Raw genomic sequence first — 26,887 nt, forward strand, 5'->3', positions numbered from 1 at the left:
CGAGCGGCGGAGACAACGTGTGCTACCGTTGCCAGCGAGAAGGGCATTTGCCTGCCAACTGCAGATAAAAGATTTCCAGTGCAGAGCGTGCAACAAGAAAGGGCATCTGGAGCGAGCATGCAGAACCAAAGAATCCGGCAAGCACAGCGGCGGACAGCGACCGTCAGCGAGGGGCGCGCCAGCCGAGCAAGACACCCTCTACGTCGTGAGAGAACCGCCAGACAAGGGGACAAGTGCAACGCGGAGCCAACGGTCAGCATCGCCCTTGGAGGGAGCGGCATACGCGCCAGGACAGCCACCAGGAACTGAGAACTGTGCAGACACTGAATTACCAGGGGTCACAAAAGACTATGAACTGTTTACAGTGAAAGGTGACAGTGAGTATGTGAAGCCATACATGGTAATGGTGAGATGCAATGGTATTAAGATTAAGATGGAAGTTGACACAGGTGCAGCAATGAGTGTAATGTCAGAGAAGCTGTACAACAAGCGGTTTAAAAAGTGTAAACTGCAGCCATGTGATGTGCGGCTTAAAACGTACTCCTCAGAACCAATTGTACTCATGGGTCACATTAGAGTGAAAGTACAGTGTGGTGAGCAAACAAAACAACTCACGTTATTAGTGGCAAAAGGAAGTGGTCCAACACTAATGGGCAGAAATTGGATTCAGCACCTGCATTTAGACTGGTCTAGAGTGAATCACTTACCAGTTACTGATCCTCTCTCAGAGATGTATGATAGATATTCTCCTGTGTTCAATGCAGATCGTGGGGTCATTTCAGGTGTGAAAGCAAAGCTGAGAGTCATGGAAAATGCCAATCCAAAATTCTGCAAGGCTAGATCTGTGCCTTATGCACTTAGTGCTGCTGTTGACAAACAATTAGCCAAATTACAGGAAATGGGAGTTTGCACTCCAGTGGAGTACAGTGAATGGGCAACCCCAATTGTGTGCATTCCAAAAACAAATTTACCAGCAGGTGGAGCTAGATGACGAATCTAAGCAGTACCTGATCATTAACACACCAAAAGGGCTTTACCAAATGAACAGGTTACCCTATGGAATAGCTAGCTCACCAGCAATATTCCAACGTATTATGGATCAGATTCTTCAGGGCTTACCAAAAGTTGTATGCTACCTTGACGACATATTGATTACGGGGTCAACCGAGGCCGAACACTGGGAAAATGTGGAGCAGGTGTTACAACGCTTACAAGACAGAGGCATACGGGTGAACAGAGACAAATGTAGCTTCAGTCAGCCAAGTGTAACATACATGGGGCACAAAATTGACAGTGAAGGGTTACACCCTGTACCTGAGAATGTGGAAGCGATAGTCAACGCTTCAGTCCCTAAAAATGTCACAGAGCTTAGGGCTTTTTTAGCCTTACTGACCTACTATGGGAAGTTTCTTGAGAATCTCTCAACCGTTATCAAACCAATGACAGTGTTGCTACAGAAGGACAGTCAGAACTGGTCCACCAATGTCAAGCCGATAAATTTGGCATCGTCTAGTGTTCTGGCCGATTTTACTGGCTTGCGATGCTAGTGCCTATGGTCTAGGAGCAGTGATATCACACCAAATGACAGAAGGTAGTGAACGACCTATAGCATACGCTTCACGTACCTTGAGTAAAACGGAGATTAACTACTCACAAATTGAGAAGGAAGCGTTAGGCATCATTTTTGGTGTACAAAAATTCAGGGATTATCTCTATGGCAGGAAATTTGTTTTGGTTACTGATCATAAGCCACTGGTGAAAATTTTGGGACCAACGACAGGAGTACCAGCATTAGCTGCTGCGCGTTTACAGAGATGGGCTTTATTGCTGTCAGCTTATCAGTATGACATAGGGTGTGTTCGAAACGGGTAAAGTTGCTGCCTTTTAAGATATCTAACTGGGGAGCAAGGCAGCAAGTGCGGTTCGAAACCGAAAAAACAAATTCTGCTGCCTTTTAAGATATCTTAGAATTCCCAAATAACGGTCATTTTTGAAGGCAGCATCGATGCACACTTCATGCTGCCTCCTACCCATAATCCCTTGCGGCAACGTCTGAAACAGCTGTGAAAGGTAAACAAACATGGCGGATGACATCGGTAATGGCTGCTGAATCTGTTTAAAATGTCATTTGTGTGATCTTATTTTGCTTAGATTTGCAGATTACAGATTAGAAATAAACAATTTACTATCTGATTATGCCATTGTTGTAACCATTAATAACGTCTGGTCTGATATATCTGCCGGCCGTAAAACTAATTTATACCGTTAGCCTGCTAGCTTACGTAAGCTAATTTAGTTTAACGTCAGGCCTTTGCTAACGTCATACCGTAGTGTTAACCAAAGATTCTAGAGTGCTACGCTCATTTTTAAAAGATGCATTTAATCCAAAGTCATGTCTAGTGAGACAGCTCTCTATGTAGGGAGGGAGGCAGTAGGCAGCTGTCTCCCGTTTGGAACACACCCATAGTCTACAAAGCCTCCTTAGAGCACGCCAATGCTGATGGCTTATCGCGTTTACCTTTGCAGAAAGAGGCGCCACAAAGCAACCCTAAATTCAGAGTGTCGTGGCTAGAATCAATCCCTGTGTCAGCAAAAGACATAAAGAAAGAGGCAGACAAAGACAAAATACTTACCAAACTACTAACACAAGCCGGATGGCCACAATATGTGAGTGAAGTTGACTTAAAAGCATACTGGAACAGACGTGATGAACTTACAGTGGAAGCAGATTGTGTTTTGTGGGGTTTAAGAGTAATAATACCTACCTTATTGAGACCCTCAGATGTTGAAGGAACTACATGAGAGCACTTGGGTATTGTTAGGACAAAGGCCTTAGCTAGAAGCCATTTTTGGTGGCCCACTTTGGATAATGAAATTGAAGCCATGGTAGATAGCTGTCCTACCTGTCAAAACCACCGACATGCACCTAACAAAGCACCAGTGCACCCGTGGAAATGGTCAGAGCTGATTTTGCAGAAAAGGGGAACCACCAGTTTTTGTTGGTTAGTTATGCATATTCACGTTGGCCAGAGGTCAAATTAACCCTTAAAGGTGTAGGTTTTTGAACGTTCTAAGTTCCGCAACAATTGAAGGTTCTAAAATTCTATGTTGAATTCAATGAACCCAGATATTCTTTAGAACGTTCATTTCTCAACATTCCCGTACTCCTTTAAGGGTTAATGACAAGTACCACTGCTACTGCTACTATTGAAGCTATGAGGAGTCTGTTTGCAGCTTATGGGCTCCCCCAAGTGGTTGTTTCAGATAATGGCCCACAGCTTGTGTCAAAAGAGTTTGAAACATTTTTGGAAGCGAATGGAGTTAAACATATCAAGTCTGCTCCATACAATCCAGCATCCAATGGATTAGCTGAGAGGTTGGTCCAAACTTTTAAGCAGTCACTGGATAAACAGAAAGATTCTGGGCGATCATTACAACACTGCATAGATAGTTTTCTATTCAGTTACCGAAACACTCCGTGTTCCTCTACAGGGAAAACTCCTTCTCAGTTGTTCCTAAAGAGAAATGTCAGAACCAGGTTGTCACAAGTGACACCAAAGTTTTCTGTGCAAATGCAAGAAAAACAAGCAAATGTGAAAAACAACCAAACCCGTGTGAGAATGTTACAGCCAAATCAAGCCGTGCTGGTTAAGAATTTCCAGGGAGGGGAAGGAAAGAAATGGGAACATGGTGTAATTGAGCGAGTGCTGGGTCCTCTTACTTACCTTGTAAACATAGATGGACAAATAAGCAAAAAGCACATTGATCAACTGATTGCTACTAAGATTTCTGGTGAATGCAAAATTACTGAGAATGATGAGGTAATGGCAGAACAATTGTATGATCCTCTTGAAACAGAGATTGTACCCGGTCTTGAACTGGAAGGAGATGAATTAAATGAAATTGTGAATGAACCAGTCAGCACCCGACCACAGAGAATCAGGCGAGCTCCTGAACGTTTGACATACTGAAATGTTATGAGTTAATGAAGTTATCCTGTAAAAGATACAGAGGATTTTTTTGTTATGGTTGAAAATGGATGGACAATGATTTATAAGTGTAAGTAAACACTATTGTTTAGATCCAACGCTCTTCTCTACTGCAAGGAGACTCAGAAAGCCTATGTGTATTGTAAGTATACCGTAGTTAATAAAGCCAAGTTTATTGTTCAGCACTTTCATGTCCGCCTCCATCAATGTGTATGCGTGCCCTCACTCGGACACAACAGTAGTATAACTGTGCCAAGTTTCATGCTTTCTGCCAAAACTGAACGATTCCGGTGCTTAGCCGCTGTACTAATATGATGAAAATTCATTTTTATGCGAATGAAATTCAATTTTAACGAATTTCGGTATACATTTGGAGAGGATTTTCTGTTCATTACTATATCAACATTACCATATGTATTTTACATCATTTGATAGAACTGACCCTTCTGATTACAATGGTATGTATATCCCATTGATGGTATGTATTATACTCAAGAAATAAGTTTTTTTGTGTAAGGAGACCAAAAATGGAATGTTCGGCACGGACACGAAAGGGTTAAACACCCATTGAACCAGCGGAAACCTGAATGCAATAGCAAAAATATATTTTGTGTAGTCATTTTATATCAGAACCCCTGACATGCATTTTGGGTAACCAAAAGTTGCACTTCTGGTTAGACACAAACTGCATTTCATTGTCTTTGTACTCTGCACAATGACAATAAAGCTGAATCTAATCTAATCTAATCTAGATGTATTTTAGTATAAGTAGGCTATAAGTATATATATACTCTTTTGATCCCGTGAGGGAAATTTGGTCTCTGCATTTATCCCAATCCGTGAATTAGTGAAAAACACAGCACACAGTGAGGTGAAGCTTTGACAGATGTTGCCGCTTGCAGATTTGTCACTTTCTGATATACTAGAGACGCACACAAATATGCATGACATGTTTAAAAGTCAAAATTGTATGTAGTACTACATGCACTGGACCATTAATATGCCACCCAAAAAACAAACACCTAAATAGCACGTGGGTATCGAACCACGAATAAATTGACTTGTTTGCTTGGTAATCAGACGTCTATCAACTTGCGCCACGAGCCAGCTGACGGCACTCACAGAAATTGACTTCAGTTGTATGATTAAAAGAAGCTAACATTATGATAATTGTAACAAGTTAACATAGCTGTTCATGTTATCTGGCTACCATGTTATCATGCTACCGTTGCCCAAGCCATTTAGTAGGCCTTCAAAGTATCATGGTTAAGTTTTACAAACGTTTCACTGAGGTTAGGCTGTGGCCACCCCTACCTGAAGTGTCTGTAGAGCAAATAAATCAGCAAATAAATCAAATAAAAATGTGTATCCTTGTGTTGTGTAGCCTATCCTTTTGTCCAGCCTATTCTTTTAAGAATTCAGTTCATGAAACACAGGCATTGAAACCCACACTGCAATGGGCAGGAGAAGTCTATAACGTGTCCATATTTTACAAAAAATTTGCGCACAGGAGGAGTCAAAACTTTAAGGGTTATAGGCTATTAACGTTAATGTTGCATGGGTTTGATATTTTATTGATATTTTATTTCCCAATTCACATGTTCATGCTTCTCCTGTGGCGCAACAGGTTAATGCTTATATAGCCTATTGCTTTTTCACGCAGTCGACATTGGTTCAATCCTCCCCATTACACGTTTTTTTTTATTATTATTTATTTATTTTTAGACCAGCAACGCTTCCTCAATTTAGACTACAGATACTAGGTGGCCACAGAGAGCCTGACCAGCAGTCAGTGAAATGTTTGAAAACTTAACCATGAGGTGGCCACAGAGAGCCTGACCAACAGTCAGTGAAATGTTTGAAAACTAAACCATGATACTTTGAAGACCTATTGGCTTGGGCAACTGCTGTAGCAAGACAACACCATCAGCCATGCATGTTACAGTTTTTTTCAGTTGCTAACAAGCGTTTGTCTAACCAGTTGTCACATTTTCAAAACTCTAAACACAATTAGCACAGCGTCGGTCTTTTGTGGCCATACCATTCACGGTACGTATACGTTTTCACACAATATGCAGCCAGTGAACACATTTCCACAATGCTTACATTTTCTTAACAGACAAGCTATACCTCCCAATAAAACTATGGATTGTTTTTGTAGTATTTACAAATGTTAACACACAACATCCCACAATAGCAAACACAATATTCCAAACCTTAGACACAGTATAAAAACCTCTGCTTCTGCTCTGCTTCCAAATGGTTTTATCCCAGGTGCATCAGATCTGATCAGATGCGTTGTTGATGAAAACGTGTGGCCTAACTCTGAAGATCGCAGAGATTAGATACAGTAATTTTGTGTTTTTTTAGTTCCCCCTTTTTTTTTATCTGGGCTTTTTGCTGTTGTTTTTTGTTCAGCTTTTATGTGTTTCATGGCTATTTTGTTTACTGTAAGCAATACTGTAAAACTATTTCTGTTCTATCATACTGTAAACAGTATTTCTACTGTACCAGTAAACAGTAAAGGGAAAAAAATGATTTGCTTTTTACTGGAATGCTTTTGAATGTGAATATTACATGTGGACATACAGTTCCCAACCAAGAAATTTAGTGTAAAAACGGTGGATAGCATGTTTTGCATGCAAATACCTGTAAAACTGGAACATACAAGGCTATGCAGTTTTTGTAATGTCAACAATAGCCAGTATTTTGAAACCTGGTGTACTTTGTTTGACTGCATGTACCTTGTGAAGTGAAAACAAGTGTTATTCTTTGACAGAATAATTTCATTTTGAGTCAGATTTCCAGTGTTTTGGTAAAGTTGGTGTGTGCAGAGAAAGATGTGTTCTGTATTGAAATGAAGAGTTAGTATATATTTAACAAAATGTGTTTTTGAGAAGAAAATTATCCATTTGGCCAATTGTGTTTTGTAGGTGTGAGTCTGTGTTAAGAGTTTAGAAAAAGTAACTTGCTACAATCATCAGCTGATTCTTCAAATTGTATAGACTAAGTCAAATAAATTTCACTATGACTTATCAGCTGGTTCGTGGCACAAGTACGTGGATGAATGGTTATCATGTAGCTTAAGTGGTTTCATTTAGGAAGCAGGTTCGATACATGAGTTATTATTAGGCTATTTGTATTTATGTTTTTGGTGGCATATTCATGGTCCAGTGCATGTAGCGTACTACAGACAATTTTGACATTTAAATATGTCATGCATAGGCCTCTTTGTATTTGTTCGTCTCCAGTTTCCATCAGAAAGTGACAAATCTGCAAGCGGCCACATCTGTCAAAGAAACGTCATCACTCGTGAAACGTCACCAACGCAGCCAGTTAACATGGGTGCCAGTTGCCATGTAACACCGGCGCAGTGAGCTGCCTGCATCAACAGCAGCGCTCGGGGAGCAGTGAGGGGTTGGGTGCCTTGCTCAAGGGCACTTCAGCCGTGCCTACTGGTTTTTGGGTAACTAATAGTCCTTTTTAGAGTCTCCATAAGGATACTGAGCAAAATCAGGGTTCCCGTGGATCCTTAAAAAGTCTTAAATACAACTTTCTGTTTTTGAGGCCTAAAAAAGTCTTAAATTGTCGGGGATGTCTTGAATTTTCGAAAGGGAGGTATTAAATTTGCGTATATGGGACCGCCAGCGAGTGAGCGAGTGCAAGAGAGCGAGTGAAACCATCCGGTTTTGTGTATTTAAAACGCAATTGTATAAGTGACTATATAAGGCTACAGGAGGAAGTGTGGTTGCAGAGTGAAGATGTTTTTCACGGGTGTGGTTAATAAAGGTGTGAAAAAGGTAATATGTACAAATATGCTTGACGTTTTCGTGGTGTAGCCGAGGCCTGAGAGATACGAGAGAAGGACGCGAAGACTGCTGGTCAAATTATGCGCAGTGCTTCTGTCACTCGTCTGATAATTTGCTGCGCAATTTATGAAGGAACCACGGACTGACAGAAAAAGAAAACAAACGTTTTCGCAATCAGGAGGAAATACTGTACATGTTAAGTTGATCTGTTTGCATCTTTCCAGCGTGTTGCTGGCCTAGCCTAGGGAAGAAAATATCTGTCTAAGTTATAATACCTGTAATATCTGTCAGCAGCTTGCTTGCCAGCCTTTCCCAGAAGGCCTACTTCGCAAAAGTTGTGAAATATAACCGCATATTTGTTTTTAATGTCGGCAACTGGCTACATAAAAAAAAACTGTGCGTGCTTGAGATGAAACCAGCAGTTTTCAGCAGTATCCGAGGAGGACCTGTCTCTTAATTAATTTAAAACAAGTCAATGGTTTTACAATGTTTCAGTCAAGCTTTGGTTAGTTTAGATACAACTGGTATGCAAATATGAAGTAGTGGATTAACTTTAATTTGCTGTGCTGCATATGGGACAATAGATGCACATAGTAAATTATATAAAGTAGGCCTATTAAAATATTTAAATAGCTTAGTCTAACTTTAAAAAAAAAATATTGAAGGGAATCCAGTCCAGTGCACATGTCTTTGGCAAGTAGTCTAGGCTACTACAGATACAGGTGAAGAACAGTCAGCCTCAGCCAGTAAGCACAACCATATATGTACAGCCAGCTTCAAAAGCAAGCAGCCCAGACCCTAAAATTGGGCATTTACAGCTGTGAAGGTAATTCACACACAATTCTTTTTCTTTCGCCAAAATATATTTGGTAACTTCTGTAGACATCCAAAATGGGGTGGGGTTAAAATTAGTAGAAAAAAATAAACTGTTGCATAAAACAATTTTAAGTTGTCGTATGTATCTTTTTGCTGTGGTATAGTCTTAATTTTTCCATTTAGATGTCTTGAAAAGGTCTTAAAAGTCTTTAAATTTGCAATGGGAAAATGTGCAGATACCCTGAAAATGCATTGACATAGCTTTACAAAAATAGTGTAAAATATACACATCTTTTATTCTTTATCTACTTTATAGCTTCACAAGACCTGGTGCTCAGTTGTGTTTCTACCATAAGTGACCTAGAGGGCTAAAATGTGGTCAGTTTGCAAGATTTTTGTAACCTGGAAGAACACAGAGCAATTTGGGCACAACCAATTGGTTCACGAACTACGTTAAAGAAGCGGGATTGAGGGTGTTCAGACTGCTAGTAGGGCATATCTTATTACATTTGCACAGGAGAGAGAAAGCGAAAGAGAAACAATCATGTTAAAGGGAAAAGTATACACCCACTGCAGTTCCTCTCGTCACTCCTGTCACGGCAGTCGTCAGCACCATCACAGACGAAGCCCTGGGGAATGCACATTCCATTCCCACACTGATACTCATTATCACTGCACCCATCACTGCCTGGAAGAGGTCAGAGAGGTCAAAGGTCAGAGGGGTCTGGTTAGATCTAAGCCTGACTTTTAGCATAATACTTTTTCACAACAGGTAACCTTAAAAAGTGTTATCCAATGAAAATGTTGTTTGTATGCCTACAGTTTGACCACCCAACAAAATAGCAAACCTGTGTGTAAACTAGCCTAAGTAATCTCTCCCTAAATTATTGATAGACCGATTGAGCGATCAATTGGTAGTGTTTAAGGGGAGCTGTCCATTTATTTTCATATACTTATTTCACATACATTTCATAAAAGATATTGGACCATGAACATTACAATCTGAATATTGTTACAGTAATGTGTGGTGTAAATCAGATACTTAACTTACTTTGATTGATGAAGTCAAACAAATCTTTTTTAAAAAGAACAACAAAAATGTTTATATTTTTCCTCTAGTCCATAAAAAGGGCCAATCATTCACTAATACATCAACCCACCATTATAATCCTCATAGCCAAAGACGTGCTCAAAGTCGTGTGAAGTTGGAGCTGAAATGGAAACAAGACGGAATAACAGAGATTTAGCACTTATGTATATCTATCTATAAATGACAGGAACGTCTGTCTGTCTGTTTGCCCGTCTGTTATTTACATATCTCTCGAACCATTCATCCGAATGGTTTCAAATGTGGCAGGTGTCTTGCTACAGGCACGCATAAGTAGAGTGCCAAGTTTGACTTTGTTTGGATAAGTAATGCAAAAGATATAGTTAAATATATCTGTAAAAGAATTGGCTTTCTCATTGTATGAAATTTGCAACGATGTGACTCAACAATCTCTGGTAACCTATAAGTGACGTCACGCTCTGTCTGTGGTGGCAATACTGCAAAATTTGGTATCCGATACCGATCAGATACTAGTGTTAATTTCGTCAGACGAGACGAGAGGAAATATGTTCGTCAACAACCTTTTTTTTCATGACTAAGACGAGACGATGACGAGACGGCAGTAATGTCCTGAAACACTGACTAAGACTATCTTAAGATGCATTATTGTTGACCTAAAAAAGACTAGACTAAAATGTTTTGCATGAAATAAAAACTAAGATAAAATCTCTCTTCATTTTCGTCTACAAAATGAGAAGACAGAATATCTAGCTGTTACGTTTTCAAAATATTCCGAATGAGTTCATACGCAGCTTTCCTGTAGGCTAGTCTACGTGCTGTTGCTGCAACCCTGTGGCTGCAACACGAAACTACATGGAACAAGAACACTGGAGATTTCTGCCAGAGTTAGCAAGCTAACTACCTAAGCTTTATGCCACAATGCTACATACCCAGAAGTTGAAGCTTCTCTCATACAAATTAACATCCCCCAGAATGTCCATACGAAAATGTTCATCATGTAATGTCAACTATTTAACTAGTTAGACTGATGATGCAAAGTTTGCTAGCAAGTAAGCTAATATGGAAAGTTCGCTAGCAAGTTAGCTATGGCTAAGACGGAGAGTCTGTTTGGGGAATGTGTTGTGTTTGTTTATATAAGCCATCTAGCGAAGGAGTAAAACATTAATACTTTGGCCTATGACAGTGTTTCTCAAACCTTTTCAGTTTCAGGACCACTTAACTAACCCTATCTAAAAAAAAAAAAAGATTAGACCTACTTCAACAGTAGCCTATAATTAGTCTACACAATAGGCCTACTGAACCACCTTTGCTTATTGTCTTTGTACTTTGCTTATTGTGTGGATTCATACTGTATGATTTAAACTGGCATATCTTAGTTGCAGAACTGTTTTTACATACAAGTTGGTTCAATATTGCAAACAACTCATCTATATTATATTTTACCACGCCTGCTTTCGCGGACTACTTGGGATACCTTATGGACCACCAGTGATCCCCGGACCACACTTTGAGAAACACTGGTCTACTTAATATGACAGTGGTCCAGTCAAATCTTTTACTGTCTATGGTCAAATCCCAGCCGAGCTATAACTGTAGCTCGACTTACCTGTGCATGTAAACATACTGACTGACAAAAAATCAGAATGAGTAATTATAACAGACGAGTAGCCCTGTGGACACACAATATTGTTGGAAAATTGAGATGTGTGAAACACTATTTGACTAAAATGGTAATCAGAAATAATTTGTTATAAAAAAAAAGACTAAAATGTGTTGACTAAAACTGACTAAGACTAAGATACTTTTAGTTTTCTTTTGACTAAAAACTAGACTAAAATGATTTAGACTTTTAGTCAACTAAAACTTGACTAACAAAAAATGATATTTGAATGACTAAATATGACAAAGACTAAAAAGGACATTTCGTCACAAGACTAAGACTAAGACTAAATTAAAAATAGGTGACAAAATTAACACTATCAGATACCAAGTAAATATAGGGCCAATATTGTTGATACAGATACAAATACCGATATTTTTGACTAAAAGCTACTTATGTACTTTTATGTAGGGGAAAGCAGTATGTCATAATTTGACATCAATGAAATATCAATAGGCTAAATTTGAATACATTTTCATGACCACTAAATAATTTTCTGATTTCCACGTTTAATGATTTACAACAAAGTCCTTTTAGGCAAGTCCCTCCACTCGGCGGCCATATAGCAACGCTTTTTGGGCACTCATCGGGCATCCTCTTCAGCAGAAATGCGCGTGCGCAAGGCTTCACGACACCAATCTTGCTCCAGCGGCGAGTTCACAACACATGATTGGCAAGATGTCTTCACAACACACCATATGATTGGCTCAGTGTATTCACATCACACCACATGATTGGCTCAATGTATTTACATGTCGACGTTTTGCCGAGGAAGGGGTGGGATATGTGTAGACAACGGCCATATTGGCGTTACAAACTAACCTCATGCATTTCTATGGAGGATTTTTTGAGTGCTGTGTCTCCTCATTAGAAAGTCTCTGTTTACAAACATTGCACAAAAGGTGTGGTGCTTGTACAGTATGACTGTAGACTAGTCCTTAGTGAAACGGGAGTAATGTATAGTGAACGTGAAACTGACAATAAATTATCGATCCCATCATGCTGGTATCGATCCCATATAAATACCAATGTTGGTATCGACACTATCAATATTTGAATCGATATGCCCATCCCTACTGTCTGCCACTCATTTTCTGTAACACTATGCTGTATAGCCTACCAGAGCTCTCAAAATTAACGTGATCGTGTAATAACAATCAAAACCTGCATGTTAAAATATGCTACTCGCAAGAATCATTTACTTTCAGAGGCTGCACCATAATTCATTTTAAAACTTAAATGTAGATCTAATTAGAAAAAAATAAGCCGTAAGCTATTTTAAAGGAGAATTTTCAATGTGATATTGACCTAAAGTGTATTGAAACATGATTTACCGAAGACGATGAGCAGACAGCATCTTTTCGAGGTTTATCATAATGCTCACACTCGGTATCATGTTTCAATACACTTTCACAACTTACTCTTACACAATATCACAATCGAATTCTCCTTTGTTAGAATGAAAAACTCAGAATGCAGTGCCTAATTTAGAGATGGGTTTTATTGTAGGTCTAAATGATCAATATTCGGTTTTCCTTTACTGAATTTGTAATTATGTACATTATAATTGCCGATACCTATAGTATGTGCATGCCTGTGTGTGTATATGTGTGTATGCCTGTGTGTGTGTGTGTGTTTGTGTGTGCATGTCTGTGTGTGTATGTGCATGTGTGTCTATGCGTGTGTACGTGTGTGTGTGTGTGTGTGTTTATGTGTGTTTATGTGTGTGCGTGTGTGTGTGTGTGTGCATGCGTGTGTGTCTATGCATGTGTGTGGATGTGTGTGTGTGTACGTGTGTGGTGTGTGCGTATCTGGGTGTAGGCTACTTTGAAACTTCTGCGGGGTAACGGGAGCATTTGTTTTTAAAAGGTGTTTGAACGTCGGAGGTAGCGAATTGCGACACAGGTACGATGCTTTCTGGAAACAGGTGTAACAGTGTTGTTGTTTGGTCGCAAGTTGCGTCGTACCATGGTGGTTGAGCAAAATTGTTGCTAGCTTTTCTAGAAACTACCCCCAGATGGTAGGCTAGAGGAAAAGGGGGAAGGGTAAGATGGGATGACCAGGGGGTCGTTTCTAGAAAAGTTAGCAACGGCGTTGCACAACCACCGTGGTACGACGCAACTTGCGACCAAACAGCGACATTGTTACACCTGTTTCCAGAAAGCATCGTACCTGTGTCGCAATTCACTACCTCCGACGTTCGAACACCGTAGTTCCAACAAAGTTGTTGATGATGCAGCGATACATATCATTGGTGGAAACAGTGGCGTGTAATACCCCACCCCCTAGAAATTGTCTGTCACGGCCTATGTCGACATTTTTCTAATTTAAACTGAGTTAATGCTGGCATTATCATTGCCATCAGCAAAAACCTAAACCTATGCAAACATATCTTAAACATCCATTGAACCAGCGGAGACCTGAATGCAATTGCAAAAATATATTTTGTGTAATCATTCTATATCAGAACCCCTGACATGCATTTTGGGTAACCAAAAGGTTTTTTTTTTGCACTTCTGGTTAGACACAAACTAAATTTCATTGTCTTTGTACTCTGCACAATGACAATAAAGTTGAACCTAATCTAATCTAATCTAAATGTATTTTGGATAACCAATGGTCCTTTTTAGAGTCTCCATAAGGATACTGAGCAAAATGCATGGACATAGCTTTACAAAAATAGTTTAAAATACGCATCTTTTATTCTTTATCTACTTTATAGCTTCACAAGACCTGGTGCTCAGTTGTGTTTCTACCATAAGTGACCTAGAGGGCTAAAATGTGGTCAGTTTGCAAGATTTTTGTAACCTGGAAGAACACAGAGCAATTTGGGCACAACCAATTGGTTCACGAACTACGTTAAAGAAGCGGGATTGAGGGTGTTCAGACTGCTAGTAGGGCATATCTTATTACATCTGCACAGGAGAGAGAAAGTGAAAGAGAAACTATCATGTTAAAGGGAAAAGTATACACCCACTGCAGTTCCTCTCGTCACTCCTGTCACGGCAGTCGTCAGCACCATCACAGACGAAGCCCTGGGCAATGCACATTCCATTCCCACACTGATACTCATTATCACTGCACCCATCACTGTCTGGAAGAGGTCAGAGAGGTCAAAGGTCAGAGGGGTCTGGTTAGATCTAAGTCTGACTTTTAGCATAATACTTTTCACAACAGGTAACCTTAAAAAGTGTTATCCAATGAAAATGTTGTTTGGATGCCTACAGTTTGACCACCCAACAAAATAGTAAACCTGTGTGTAAACTAGCCTAAGTAATCTTTTCCTAAATTATTGATAGACCGATTGAGCGATCAATTGGTAGTGTTTAAGGGGAGCTGTCCACTTATTTTCATTTACTTTTTTCACATACATTTCATAAAAAATATTGGACCATGAACATTACAATCTGAATATTGTTACAGTAATGTGTGGTGTAAATCAGAAACACATCAACCCACCATTATAATCCTCATAGTAGATAGAAACAAAGTCGTATGAAGTTGGAGATGAAATGGAAACAAGACGGAATAACAGAGATTTAGCACTTATGTATATATTTGCATTGCTGATCCAAACAAAGTCAAACTTGGCACTCTACTTATGCGTGCCTGTAGCAAGACACCTGCCACATTTGAAATCAATCGGATGAATGGTTCGAGAGATATGTGAATAACAGACGGACAAACAGACAGACAGACGTTCCTGTCATTTATAGATAAATATATCTGTAAAAGAAATGGCTTTCTCATTGTATGAAATTTGCAACGATGTGACTTAACAATCTCTAGTAGCCTATCAGTGACGTCACGCTCTGTCTGTGGTGGCAATACTGCAAAATTTGGTATCGGATACCGATCAGATACCAAGTAAATATAGGGCCAATATTGTTGATACAGATACAAATACTGATATTTTTAACTAAAAGCTACTTATGTACTTTTATGTAGGGGAAAGCAGTATGTCATAATTTGACATGAATGACATATCATTGAGTAAGAGTGTCCCCACACTCTTACTCATTAACACTGCAGACAACACTGCCTGGAAGAGGTAACTATGCAAAGCAATACTCAGGCAGAAGATCTAATACTTATTTTACTTTGGCTACTTAGTTTTATCAAGCAATCTGACAAAAAGATGTAGACTAAAAATGCAACAAGTTTTTTTCTGTATGATAATGATTTGGACTATTAGGAGCCAAATGAAGAGTCAAATCTGAATTGCCATAAGCAACCATGTGTTTTAAACAATATACAACCCCAAAACAGAAAAAGTTGTGGACATTGTGTAAAATGCAAATAAAAACAGAATGTCATAATATACAAGTCTCGTAAACCCATATTTAGCAGCAAAAAGGACATATACAACATATCAAATGTTGAAAATGAAAATTTGGACTATTTCTTGGAAAGTATATGTTAATTTTGTATTTGATCCCAGCAACATGTTTCAAAAAAAGTTGGGACGGGAGCATGTTTACCACTGTGCTGCTTCACCTCTTCATTTACCACAATTCTGTAAATGTTTAGGAACTGAGGAGACCATTTGCTACAGTTTTGATAATGAAATGTTGTCCTATTACTCCCCGATAGATTTCAGTTGCAACATATGGGGTATTCTTAGTCATGCTTTTCATTCCATTATGCACCTAATTTGACAAATCTGGACTGCAGACAAGGGCGTGGGAAGGGGGGTGCTGAGGGTGCTGCAGCACCCCCTGCTGGCAGGAGATAGATTTTAAAAAATGATTATATATATTTTTAAATAATTACTAATTCGCTGTCTGACATTATTTATATTTTTGTATGTGAAATGATGAGTCAAATAGCAAGGGTTATGGATAGTTTTGAATATAGGCTACTAAAAATTAACGGTTATAGAGATCAACGTGAACGTGAGTCAGTTAGGCTACTGTAAGAACCGTAGCGTGGTTTCAGCTATGTGAGCTGGACTCTTCCTCTATGGAGAAATACTATTTAAATATGTGCAGAATTCATTTTGGCATTGTTTTCCTGAAATATTCAAGGTCGTCCCTGAAAAAGACATTGCCTGGATGGCAGTATATGTTGCTCAAAACCTGTATACATCATTTAGAATTGATTGTGCTTTGCCAAATCTACAAGATGCCCATGCTGTAGGCATTAATGCTCCTCCACACCGTCATAGATCTCGGGTTTCGAACTGAGCACTAAAACAAGTTGGATAGGTTGGATACTTGGATAGGCCCTCTTCTCTTTAGCCCAGATGAGTCCATGATTTCCAAAAAGAATGGCAAACTTTAATTGGTCTAACCACAGGACCTTTTTCCACATTACCTCAGTCCATTTTAAACAAGCTTAGGCCCAGATAAGAGGGTGGTATTTTCTGTATCATGTCTCCATACAATTTTAGCTGTTACAATTTTGGTTGCAGTTTTTTAATTGAGTATCAAACTGGGCACATAGACAATGGTTATCAGAGGTTTTCCTGAGCCCATACAATGACAGGTCTGGAGACAGGTCCAAAAGACCACGGCCATCCAATTTGTTTTTCAGCTATTTCCCCTGTTTGCAAAGATTTCTCTGGATTCTCTGAATGTTTTAATAATATTATGTCCTATAGATGATGAACTCCCTAAATACATCACAATTTCATGTTAAGAAGCATTAAAATTACATTGTTTCATAATTTGCGCACACAGGTTTACACAGAGTGATGAATACCCCTACATCTTCACTTCTAAGAGCCCTTTTTCTTTTTCTTGAATTTCCCCTAGGGATCAATAAAGTATCCATCTATCTTTTTCATATCCAATCGTCTTGCTAGTTACCCTAATTAGTTATGAAAAATTCTTCCTTTTGTTTTCTTTATCATTACACTTTTTATTTCCGCATTTTGTTACCCCCGTCCCAACTTTTTTTGAAACACATTGCTGGTATCAAATTCAAAATTAACATATATTTTCCATGAAATAGTCAAATTTGTCATTTTCAACATTTGATATGTTGTCTGTGTCCTTTTTGCAACTAAATATGAGTTTAATTGATTGGCAGATTATTGCATTCTGTTTTTATTCACATTTTACACAACATCCCAACTTTTTCTGTTTGTGGGGTTGTAAGGTACTAAGTAAGTGGCTAGCAAGTTCACATGTTTGAGTCCAGGCCAGTCTGGCGCTGGTCAGATACTGAAATACAGATGAATATGTTTGTTCAATAATGTCTATTCAGTACACCAAATAAGGAAGGCCTAAATAAAAATTGCTATACTAAAATATGTACCCGGTAGATTTTGGTATGTAGTTTGGTCTTTTCATGTAGCCTTGGCAACTAGCCATCTAGTATCCTTAATGCAGTCTTACCATGTATTGTTATTGCTATTATATTATTGATTGAATGGACATTATTGTTTTTTATTGCTATTTTCCTTCATTTTTTCTTAATTTCTTTAATTTCCTTCATCTTTTCCTTCATTGTTTATTTCATTAGGCTATTGATTGAATTGACATTGTTGTTTATTATTGCTATTCTCCTTAATATAGTCTGACCAACATCTTAAATTGTTCCCTGTTAAATTTAATTATTACACGGCTCTTCACAAGGCAAGTAGAGCGCTCCATTGGCTTAAATGGGATTTCCCAAAGTTCTATGGTAAAATATTTTCATGTAATTATCACTGCAAACATATACATGTAATTACCGCTGTCAATGGCAACGGGTTTTGTGCTTCTGATACGTCTTTCATATCACTATGCAAGGACTGGAACTTCATTCAAAAGTCAAAGCAGACGGTTGATCAGCTGTGTTCTAAAGAATGTTTGATTCAAGTTCAGCGTGTGTTGTTGCAAACTATTTGTTTCTCAGCAAATGCCACGATGAACGGTAACAAATAGGCTAGGCTATGTAGGCTAAAGTCATATCGTGGGGAGTTTATTATTTCGTTTTGGCAAGTAGCTGTGTAATAAGTGGGATAATGTATAGAACGCTGGTCATTATTGGGAAAATAAGTCCCTTCAGGGCGGAACAAGACCTTCCGCTGCGTGTCAGGGTCCGGTTCGCCCTGTCGGGACTTATTTCCCCAATAATGACCGGCGTTCTATACATTATCCCTTACATATTATATTGTTTCGTATTTGTATGCCGCTTGTCTGCCAAATCCCATAACCATAACCATAACCAAAACCATAGTATAGGCCTGAATACTATGCACATGAAATGAGCACCTCAACATGTCTTTTGCAATCATTTAACCCGCCATGGGCACTTCACTGCACTTTCGTGTTGTAGTCTGTGAAATGGGTCTTAAAGCGATGGTTCGGAGTAATTTCACTAGGGTCCTTTGCACCATGACCCCGTGCCAAAAACCCTCCCAGAACCTGTTTTCCCTTGGTCGAACCCTGGTCGAGTAGCGCTGTCAGAAACTAATGACTTTCTGCAGGCGCTAATGAAACAAACGTAGTATCTTGTAAATGACCCCAATAATAATTCCTAGAATGGTACGAAACTTCTACAGTAGTACAACTATGTTCTTTACTCATAAAACGAGGTATTGGAAAGTTTGTAAGTACACCAGGAGTTTATTTAAATAACACTTGCCTGATAGCTTCTACTCTGCTGCTATCTACCGCTGCGTCTACGTTACTTCAGTAATTTGGGAAAAGCCCGTAAAAGTCCTGGCAGGAAACGATTACATCAAAGTTTTTTGGTATATCCAGTTTTTAATATTTTTTTTCGAAGTGTTTACAACTTAGTGTTAACTCATAATTGTTGCAAACTGGTTCTACGAACAAAATATTGCATCTACATCTGGATCTACATCCTTATGCATGCTTCCTGCCAGGACTTTTACGGGCTTTTCCCAAATCACGGAAGTAAAGTCGACGCAGCGGTAGATAGCAGATAGTAGAATCCATCAGGCAAGTGTTATTAATAATAAACTCCTGGTGTACTTACAAACTTTTCAATGCCTCGTTTTATGAGTAAAGAACATAATTGGGTAACACTTTATAATAACTACACACAATTCATCATTTATTAAGCCTTTGTTACTTATTAGTTAATGGTTTGTTCATCATTAGTAATTTCTTGTTCATACATAATTTATCATCAGTAAAGCATTTGTTCACACAATTATAAATGGTTTGTTCATAGTAAATAAGCCTATCCAAAACATATGTTTGTAAGTGCAGGATTTTTACTTAATAATTAATGAAACAACCACTTATAATGAAATCATTTTCTTATTATAAACCAGTTGCAAACTATTACAAAATGCTTTGTTCATTATTTGTAAAGCATTGTTCCTATGTTAATTCTCAAAAATAGAGTATTTGTACACACAGTTATAAATGGTTTGTTCATAGTAAATAAGTCTATATCTAAAATATGTTTATGAATTATTGTTAATACTTAATAAATTATGCAATAATATACACATGCACTAATGATTAGTTAGGGTGAGGATACATATTTTAGAAACCACTTCCTAATACTATAATTCATGATTAACTCAGGGGTTACAAGTGGTTAGTTAATGATATTTTGTGAGCTTATCTAAAGTGAGGACTTTCTATGCCTTGCAACACATTTTCAAATGAGTTGTAAAGATTATTTGAACTCATTGGCAAAGTGAAACTAACTTCACCAAGGAGTCAGTCAACGACAAGACAGTTATTACATTACATTACATTACATTTGGCTGACGCTTTTTTAACCAAAGCGACTAACAACATGGTAAACAGTAAGTTTTAGAACAATTCTCACAATTTTAGGACAGTTTAAAAAAAAACACATTAGAGTACAGTAAGAATAAGTCGCCGTGGGTGAGTGCTGTATTTTAACAGTTACTTGTCAGTTTAACGGCTGGTGAGTGCTAGGATCAGTAAGACTTGTTGTAAGTGTTGCTATGAGAGTAGATGTTCTCTAAAGAGCTGGGTCTTCAGGAGTTTTTTGAAAGTGGAAAAGGATGTCCCTGCCCTTGTAGGAACCGCAGTGTGTTCCACCAACGAGGGAACAACAGATGAGAAAAAGTTTGGATTGGCTTGAGCGTGCACCGGGTGGTAGAGCTAGACGCCGCTCGGGTCAGAGGAGCCGCGAGCGTCTGGAGGTAGTGTAAGTCTGTATGAGGGCATTCAAGTAGGTGGGAGCAGAACCGAGACTACTTTGTGTGGCAAGCCGCTAGAGACTTGAATTTGATGGCCGCCATAGGTAGCTGGATGAGCAGCGGGTAACATGTGCCCTTTTGGGTTGGTTGTAGACCAGGCGCCGCTCTGGATCATCTGAAGTGGTTTCACTGCAGGCTGGGAGACCTGTCAGGAGGGCATTGCAGTAGTCGAGTCGCGAGATGACTATTGCCTGAACCAGAAGTTGGGTAGCATCTTGAGTCAAGTAAGTCCTGATTTTCCTAGTATGTTGTGGAGTGCGAAACGGCATGACCGGGCGACTGAGGCAACATGATCTGAGAAGTTTAGTTGGTTGTCGGGGAACAACTCCTAGATTTCTTGCAGTCCTGGTCGGGTGAAACAGACAGGGAGTCAAATTTGATGTTGATGTCGGGGTGTGTGGTAGGTTTAGCTGGGATGACCAGCAGTTCAGTCTTTGAGAGGTTCAGCTGGAGGGTGGTGTGCCTTCATCCATGTAGCTATGTCTGAAAGGCAATCTGAGATCCGTGCTGGAAACCAGGGGGGGTGGGTCAGATGGAAAGGACAGATAGAGTTGTGTGTCGTCTGCATAGCAGTGGTATGAGAAGCCGTCTTAACGGATAATCTGTCCCCAAGGAGGTGGTGTAGATAGCAAAGAGGAAGGCCCAGCACTGAGCCCTGGGGACCCCTGTGGTGAGATGGTGAGGTGCAGATAGCTGACCAAGCCATGATAATGCTAAACGAGCGCCCCTGTGAGGTAGGATTCAAAACCAGGAGAGAGCAGCTCCGGGAGATTCCCCATGTCAGCAGTATAGAGAAGGATACGGTGATTAACCGTCAAAGGCAGCCGATAAGTCAAGCAGAATGAGTACTGATGATCGAGCGGGGTCGCCCTGGCTTCTTTAAGGCTTCCTGTTACAGACAGCAGAGCCGATTTTGGTGAGATGGCCGCTTTGAACCCAGACTGATTTGGATCCAGAAGGTTGTTCTGTGAAAAGGAAGTCAGGATACCTGTTTGGAGACTGCTTTCGCTCAATGCCTTTGGATAGGAAAGGCAGTAGTGAGACAGGGGCGGTAGTTCTCGACTTGAGCAGGGTTGAGAGAAGCTTTTTAAGTAACGGTAAGTTACCCGGCCCATTTTGAACGCTGTTGGAAATGTGCCGGAGGTTAGCGAGGCATTGATCACATGTGTGATAGCTGGAGCGATGGTCGGGCCTGATGGACTGGAAGTAGGCTCGTGGGTATAGGGTCCAGCGCATGTGGTAGGACGGCTGCATGTCAGGAGTCTGACACTTCACTCTCCCGAGAGGCGTGGAATGCTGAAAAAGATGTTCCAGCAGTCCCTAGAGGTTGTAGGAGGCGTATCTGAGCCAGATGCTTGAGGGGCATGTAAGAGAATTGACTGCTGATTGCCGCCACTTTGTTTGTAAAAAAATGAGGCGAGGGTATCTACAGTAAGGCTGGATGGAGGAGGAGGCAGCTGAGGGTTGAGTAGCCATTTGAAGGTTGAGAAAAGGATTTTTAAGTGTCTGTAGCACTGTTGATTTTGTCATTGTAGAAAGCAGTCTTAGCAGCAGTGATGCTGGCTGAAGAAGGAGGTCAGGAGTGTCTGGTAGTTTTGAGGTGAGCCAGCTAGTTTGGATTTGTGCCATTTCCTCTCCTCAGCGCTCTGAGTTTGGTGCGCCAGATCGGGAGGGTATCATTTAGCCATGGATGAGAATGTTTGGATCGAGCTGGCCTTGTGGTAAGAGGGCACAGCTTCGCCTGGACGCAGGTCAGTGTGGAGCAGAGCGAGTCAGTGGTTTCATTAACCTCCAGAGAGGAGAAGGTGTTGAGTGGAGGCAGACCGGAGGCAACCACAGAGGAGAAGTGCGTTGGAGACAGGTTCCGGATGTTGCGGGGAGTGACCATCGGCTGAGGAGCTGGAGGCTGTTCTGTCAGGCTGGCGCTGAACTGGATGAAGAAGTGGTCAGAAAAGATGGAGAGGCGCCACCATGAGGGTGTCTGTGCTGCAGTTCAGTGAAAAATCAAGTCCAAGCTCTTTGCCAGCTTTGTGAGTCGGTGGGCTTTGAACCAGTTCGAGGTCAAAGGAGGGACCAGGGCCAAAAGTCCGCTGAGCCTGGGGCATCTAAGAGGGATGTTCATATCACCCGAGAACAAGAAGACAGTCATGCTCAGGATGGATGGAGGATAGCAGAGTGTCAAGTTCGGTCAATAAAGTCGCCCTAGTTGGCCTGGAGGGCGTAGATGACCAGCACGTGGAGTTTTGCTGGGGCGATCACTGTGATGGCATGGAATTGAATGAGACATATTTGTTTGAAGGCAGTAGCGGGGTGAATTTCCATTTGTTGGAGATCAGCAGGCCTGTCCCCTCCTAGATGCATCAGTTATATGCAGTTACTTTCACCGACTGACAATGGGTTACCACCGAAAACATAGGCTGGAAAAAGCAACACTTACCCTAATGTTGCTCAAATGACTGAATAAAACAACATTTATCCTGCAGAGGAGTTTCTTATATCTCGTGACAGTCGCGCCTTCAGCTGTGCTCCATAATGTGTCTCTGGCCTCTCCCTAATCACTTTTAACCGTCATTACCAATTTGCAAATGATGGTGAATAACTACTCATCATAAGATGTACAGTATTTAAGTAATATCTTTATTCTAATTATGTTTCCCATTGTAATAGTGCAATTTGTAATGCTTTGCATGGACGTGCACTGGTGTGCGTTCATAAATTATAGAAGGATGGTGCGTGCACCTGCCAATATGACTGTTGACATGCGCTCTTAAAACAGCATATGAACAACTCGCCATTGACTTCTGACCAGGTTTAGGTGGTGTATGATAGCGATTTTTAGACAACGCGTCAGGCCCCTCCCTAGGTTGTTAATTGCCACACCCCTGGGCGCAATGTTTAAAAAATAAACGTGCAAAATACTGAATTAAACTTTGCGCGGGTGGAAAACAAACTTTAACGCCATGCGCTGGTGCCCAAAATACAGCCCATAGGCTTATTTACTATGAACAAACTATTTATAACTGTGTGAACAAATGCTTTACTGATGATAAATTAGAAATTACTAATGATGAACAAACCATTAACTAATAAGTAACAAAGGCTTAATAAATGATGAATTGTGTGTAGTTATTATGAAGTGTTACCCATAATTGTACTAAGTTTCGTACCATTCAGGGCATTATTAGTGGGGTTATTTACAAGATACTCTATAGGTTCCATGCAGCGCCTGCAGATGGTAGGCTAGAGGAAGTGGGGGGAGGGTAAGATGGGATGACCAGGGGGTCGTTTCTAGAAAAGTTAGCAACGGCGTTGCACAACCACCTTGGTACGATGCAACTGGTGACCAAACAGCGACATTGTTACACCTGTTTCCAGAAAGCATCGTACCTGTGTCGCAATTCACTACCTCCGACGTTCGAACACCGTAGTTCCAACAACGTTGTTGATGATGCAGTGATACATATCATTGGTGGAAACAGTGGCATGTAATACCCCATCCCCTAGACACTAATTCTCAGTGTTTGACTCAGTTTTCAATTCACTAAAACACATTTTGCAAAACACCACACACAAATTTCTACCTAACACACAAAAATCTAACAGGAAGTAACTTGATTTAGTTTTTCAAACACAACCCATCAAAATGCCACACTAAATCACCAGTGCTTCACTCTCTCTCTTCACATGTATAAACACTCTTTACACCATCCAATCATTGCCAGGTCTATGAATAGATATACTCTCTATATAGGTATGGACCCTTTCAATCTGCTCCTAGAGGATTTCCGGTTGAAATATTCAGAACCAATGCATATACTTTGAAAGGAAAATTACAGTAATCGGACTTTAGCTTACAGTAATGTTCTACAAAAAGTTGACTTTATGTAAAATTTGTCTTTTTACTGTATTTTTGTTTGTCCCCATGTTACAGTACCATTAGCTCAATACATTTGTCTGTGCCTCCAGAAATGCCTTAGGAACGCGGATTGTGTGTTTCTGCAGTAGAAAGGGTCTATAGGCCTATGAATACATACTGTACACCCCCCTCTCCCACACACACACACACACACACACACACACACACACACACACACACACACACACACTTATCTTTGGAAAAAGCAAAGCAATTTGATAGTATAGTCAGTCATTTCAGTCTTAGGCAAAATCAGTGTTTTCAAAACTCCATGTACATCTGGTGGTCACTGCATTCCGCTTGGCTTTTGTTCTTGTTACCTGTAAAATACTGTATTCGCAACAACAAATTATTTGGGAAAAATCACTATTTTTGGTTTCAATATTGCTTGCATTTTACTGTGTATTTCAACTTCTCTTTGTTGATACCGTAACTTTCACTCTTGTATGGAAATACATATAGAAAGCCTAAGACAGAGGAGCTTTAGGTTTTGAGCAACAGTGTGTACATGATGTATCCAAAATGTCATATTATGAAAAAAGTGTTTGTAATGTGAGGCAAATGTTTGGTTTAAAGTTGTGTTTGCGATATTTTGATTGTTGTGTGTCGTTTTACAGGAGATTTGAGGCATTTTGCATTTTGTGTGAGCAATTGTGGGTTTTGTGTGTGGAGTTTTGAAAAATAGACACAGAGTTTTGAAAATGTGTGTAAACAGTTGTAAAAAACTATAACTGTTTTGTAAAAGGGTGTGAGAAATGTGTGAACCCAATGAAAATGTGTGAACACATTTGCAAAAAGGGTGTGAGAAATGTGTGAACCCAATGAAAATGTGTGAACACATTTGCACAAGATGACTTCTGCTGTGCAAAGAAAGTGTTCTTGAAGACCAAGTGGATCCCAGTTTCCTCAAGCAGGATAAAACAATCGAGAAAAACTGTAAAGATGTGTTTATGACATTTTGAATATTGTGTGTAATTTTGCTGGAGATTTGAGGCATTTTGCATTTTGTGTGAGCAATTGTGGGTTTTGTGTGTGGAGTTTTGAAAAATAGACACAGTTTAAAAATGTATAAACAGTTGTAAAAAACTGTAACTGTTTTGCACAAGGGTGTGAGAAATGTGTGAACCCAATGAAATTCAGAATTGGCTGGTGATCAAAAAGTTAATTTAGAACCCTGCCCTTATTTTGTAAGTATATTTTTTGGGGCTTTTTATGCCTTTAATGACAGGACAGTGAAGAATGACAGGAAGTGAGTGGGAGAGAGAGTCGGGGTGGGATCCGGAAAGGACCATGGGACGGGAATCGAACCCGGGTCGCCGGCGTATGGTGCAGGTGCCCCAGTCAGTTGCGCCACAGCTGGGGCCAGAACCCTGCCCTTATCATCCACAAATAGACCCTGAGTTGTTGGAAGGCTGGTTTCCCGTAAAGCCTACTTCTTTCTGAAAAAGTGTGTGTGTGTGTGTGTGTGTGTGTGTGTGTGTGTGTGTGTGTGTGTGTGTGTGTGTGTGTGTGTGTGTGTGTGTGTGTGTGTGTGTGTGTGTGCATGAGGGGTGGTTCAGGGGTGTAAGCAAATGCATTTACTTAAAGTAAGTAAACAAGTAGGTAAATACATAAAAGAAAATGCATAACAAATAAACACAACCCCGTTTTTGAAAAAAAAGTTGGGAGGCTGTGTAAATGTAAATAAAATTTAACACTATGATCTGCATATCATGTATACATTTAATTGAGAGTAATACAAATGCAGCATCAGTGGTTAACACAGAAATTGTATTGTTATTTATATGTACACGTTTTCAAAACTGTGTCTATTTTACAAAACTCCACACACACAAAACCCATAATTGCTTACACAAAATGCAAAACGCCTCAAATCTCCAGCAAAATTACACACAACATTCAAAATGTCATAAACACATGTTTAAAGCAAACATTCGTCTCACATTATAAACACTTTTGACATAATATGACATTTTGGATACATCATGTACACACTGTTGCTCAAAACCTAAAGCTCTTCTGTCTTTCATAGACTTTATGTATTTCCACAGAAGAGTGAAAGTTATGGTATGTACAGAGAGAAGTTGAAATATACAGTAAAAATGCAAGCAATATTGAAACCAAAAATAGTTATTTTTCCAAATAATTTGCTGTTGCGAATACAGTATTTTACAGCCAGCAAGAACAAAACAAAGCAAAATACAATGACCACCAGATTTACATTTTAAAAAAGCTGATTTTGCCTAAGACGGAAATGACTGACTACTATCAAATTACTTTGCTTCTTCCAAAGAAAAGTGTGTGTGTGTGTGTGTTTTACATAAAGTCGACTTTTTGTAGAACATTACTGTAAGCTGAAGTCAGATTGCTGTAATTTTCCTTTCAAAGTATCTGCGTTGGTTCTGAACATTTCAACCGCAAATCTTCTAGGAGCATATTGAAAGTCCAAATATAGAGTATATCTATTCATAGGCCTATACTAAGGC

The 26,887-nt window shown here is 39.7% G+C and overlaps 1 protein-coding gene across 1 annotated transcript in view; it reads right to left on the minus strand.

The window, feature by feature from the left end:
• LOC125292792 (low-density lipoprotein receptor-like) overlaps positions 1–14,813 on the minus strand; it is a 42,805-nt gene extending 27,992 nt beyond the window's left edge. The window contains exons 1-5 of the mRNA XM_048240228.1: positions 14,803–14,813; positions 14,321–14,437; positions 9,775–9,825; positions 9,666–9,689; positions 9,186–9,302 (exon numbers count right to left, since the gene is read on the minus strand). Coding sequence (XP_048096185.1) covers positions 9,186–9,302; positions 9,666–9,689; positions 9,775–9,825; positions 14,321–14,393 — 265 coding nt within the window. The 5' untranslated portion in view covers positions 14,394–14,437; positions 14,803–14,813. The remainder of the gene's footprint in view (positions 1–9,185; positions 9,303–9,665; positions 9,690–9,774; positions 9,826–14,320; positions 14,438–14,802) is intronic.
• Between the last annotated feature and the right edge of the window lie 12,074 nt (positions 14,814–26,887).

The sequence above is a fragment of the Alosa alosa genome, chromosome 4, assembly GCF_017589495.1.
Source record: "Alosa alosa isolate M-15738 ecotype Scorff River chromosome 4, AALO_Geno_1.1, whole genome shotgun sequence".
NCBI classification, from domain to species: Eukaryota; Metazoa; Chordata; class Actinopteri; order Clupeiformes; family Clupeidae; genus Alosa; species Alosa alosa.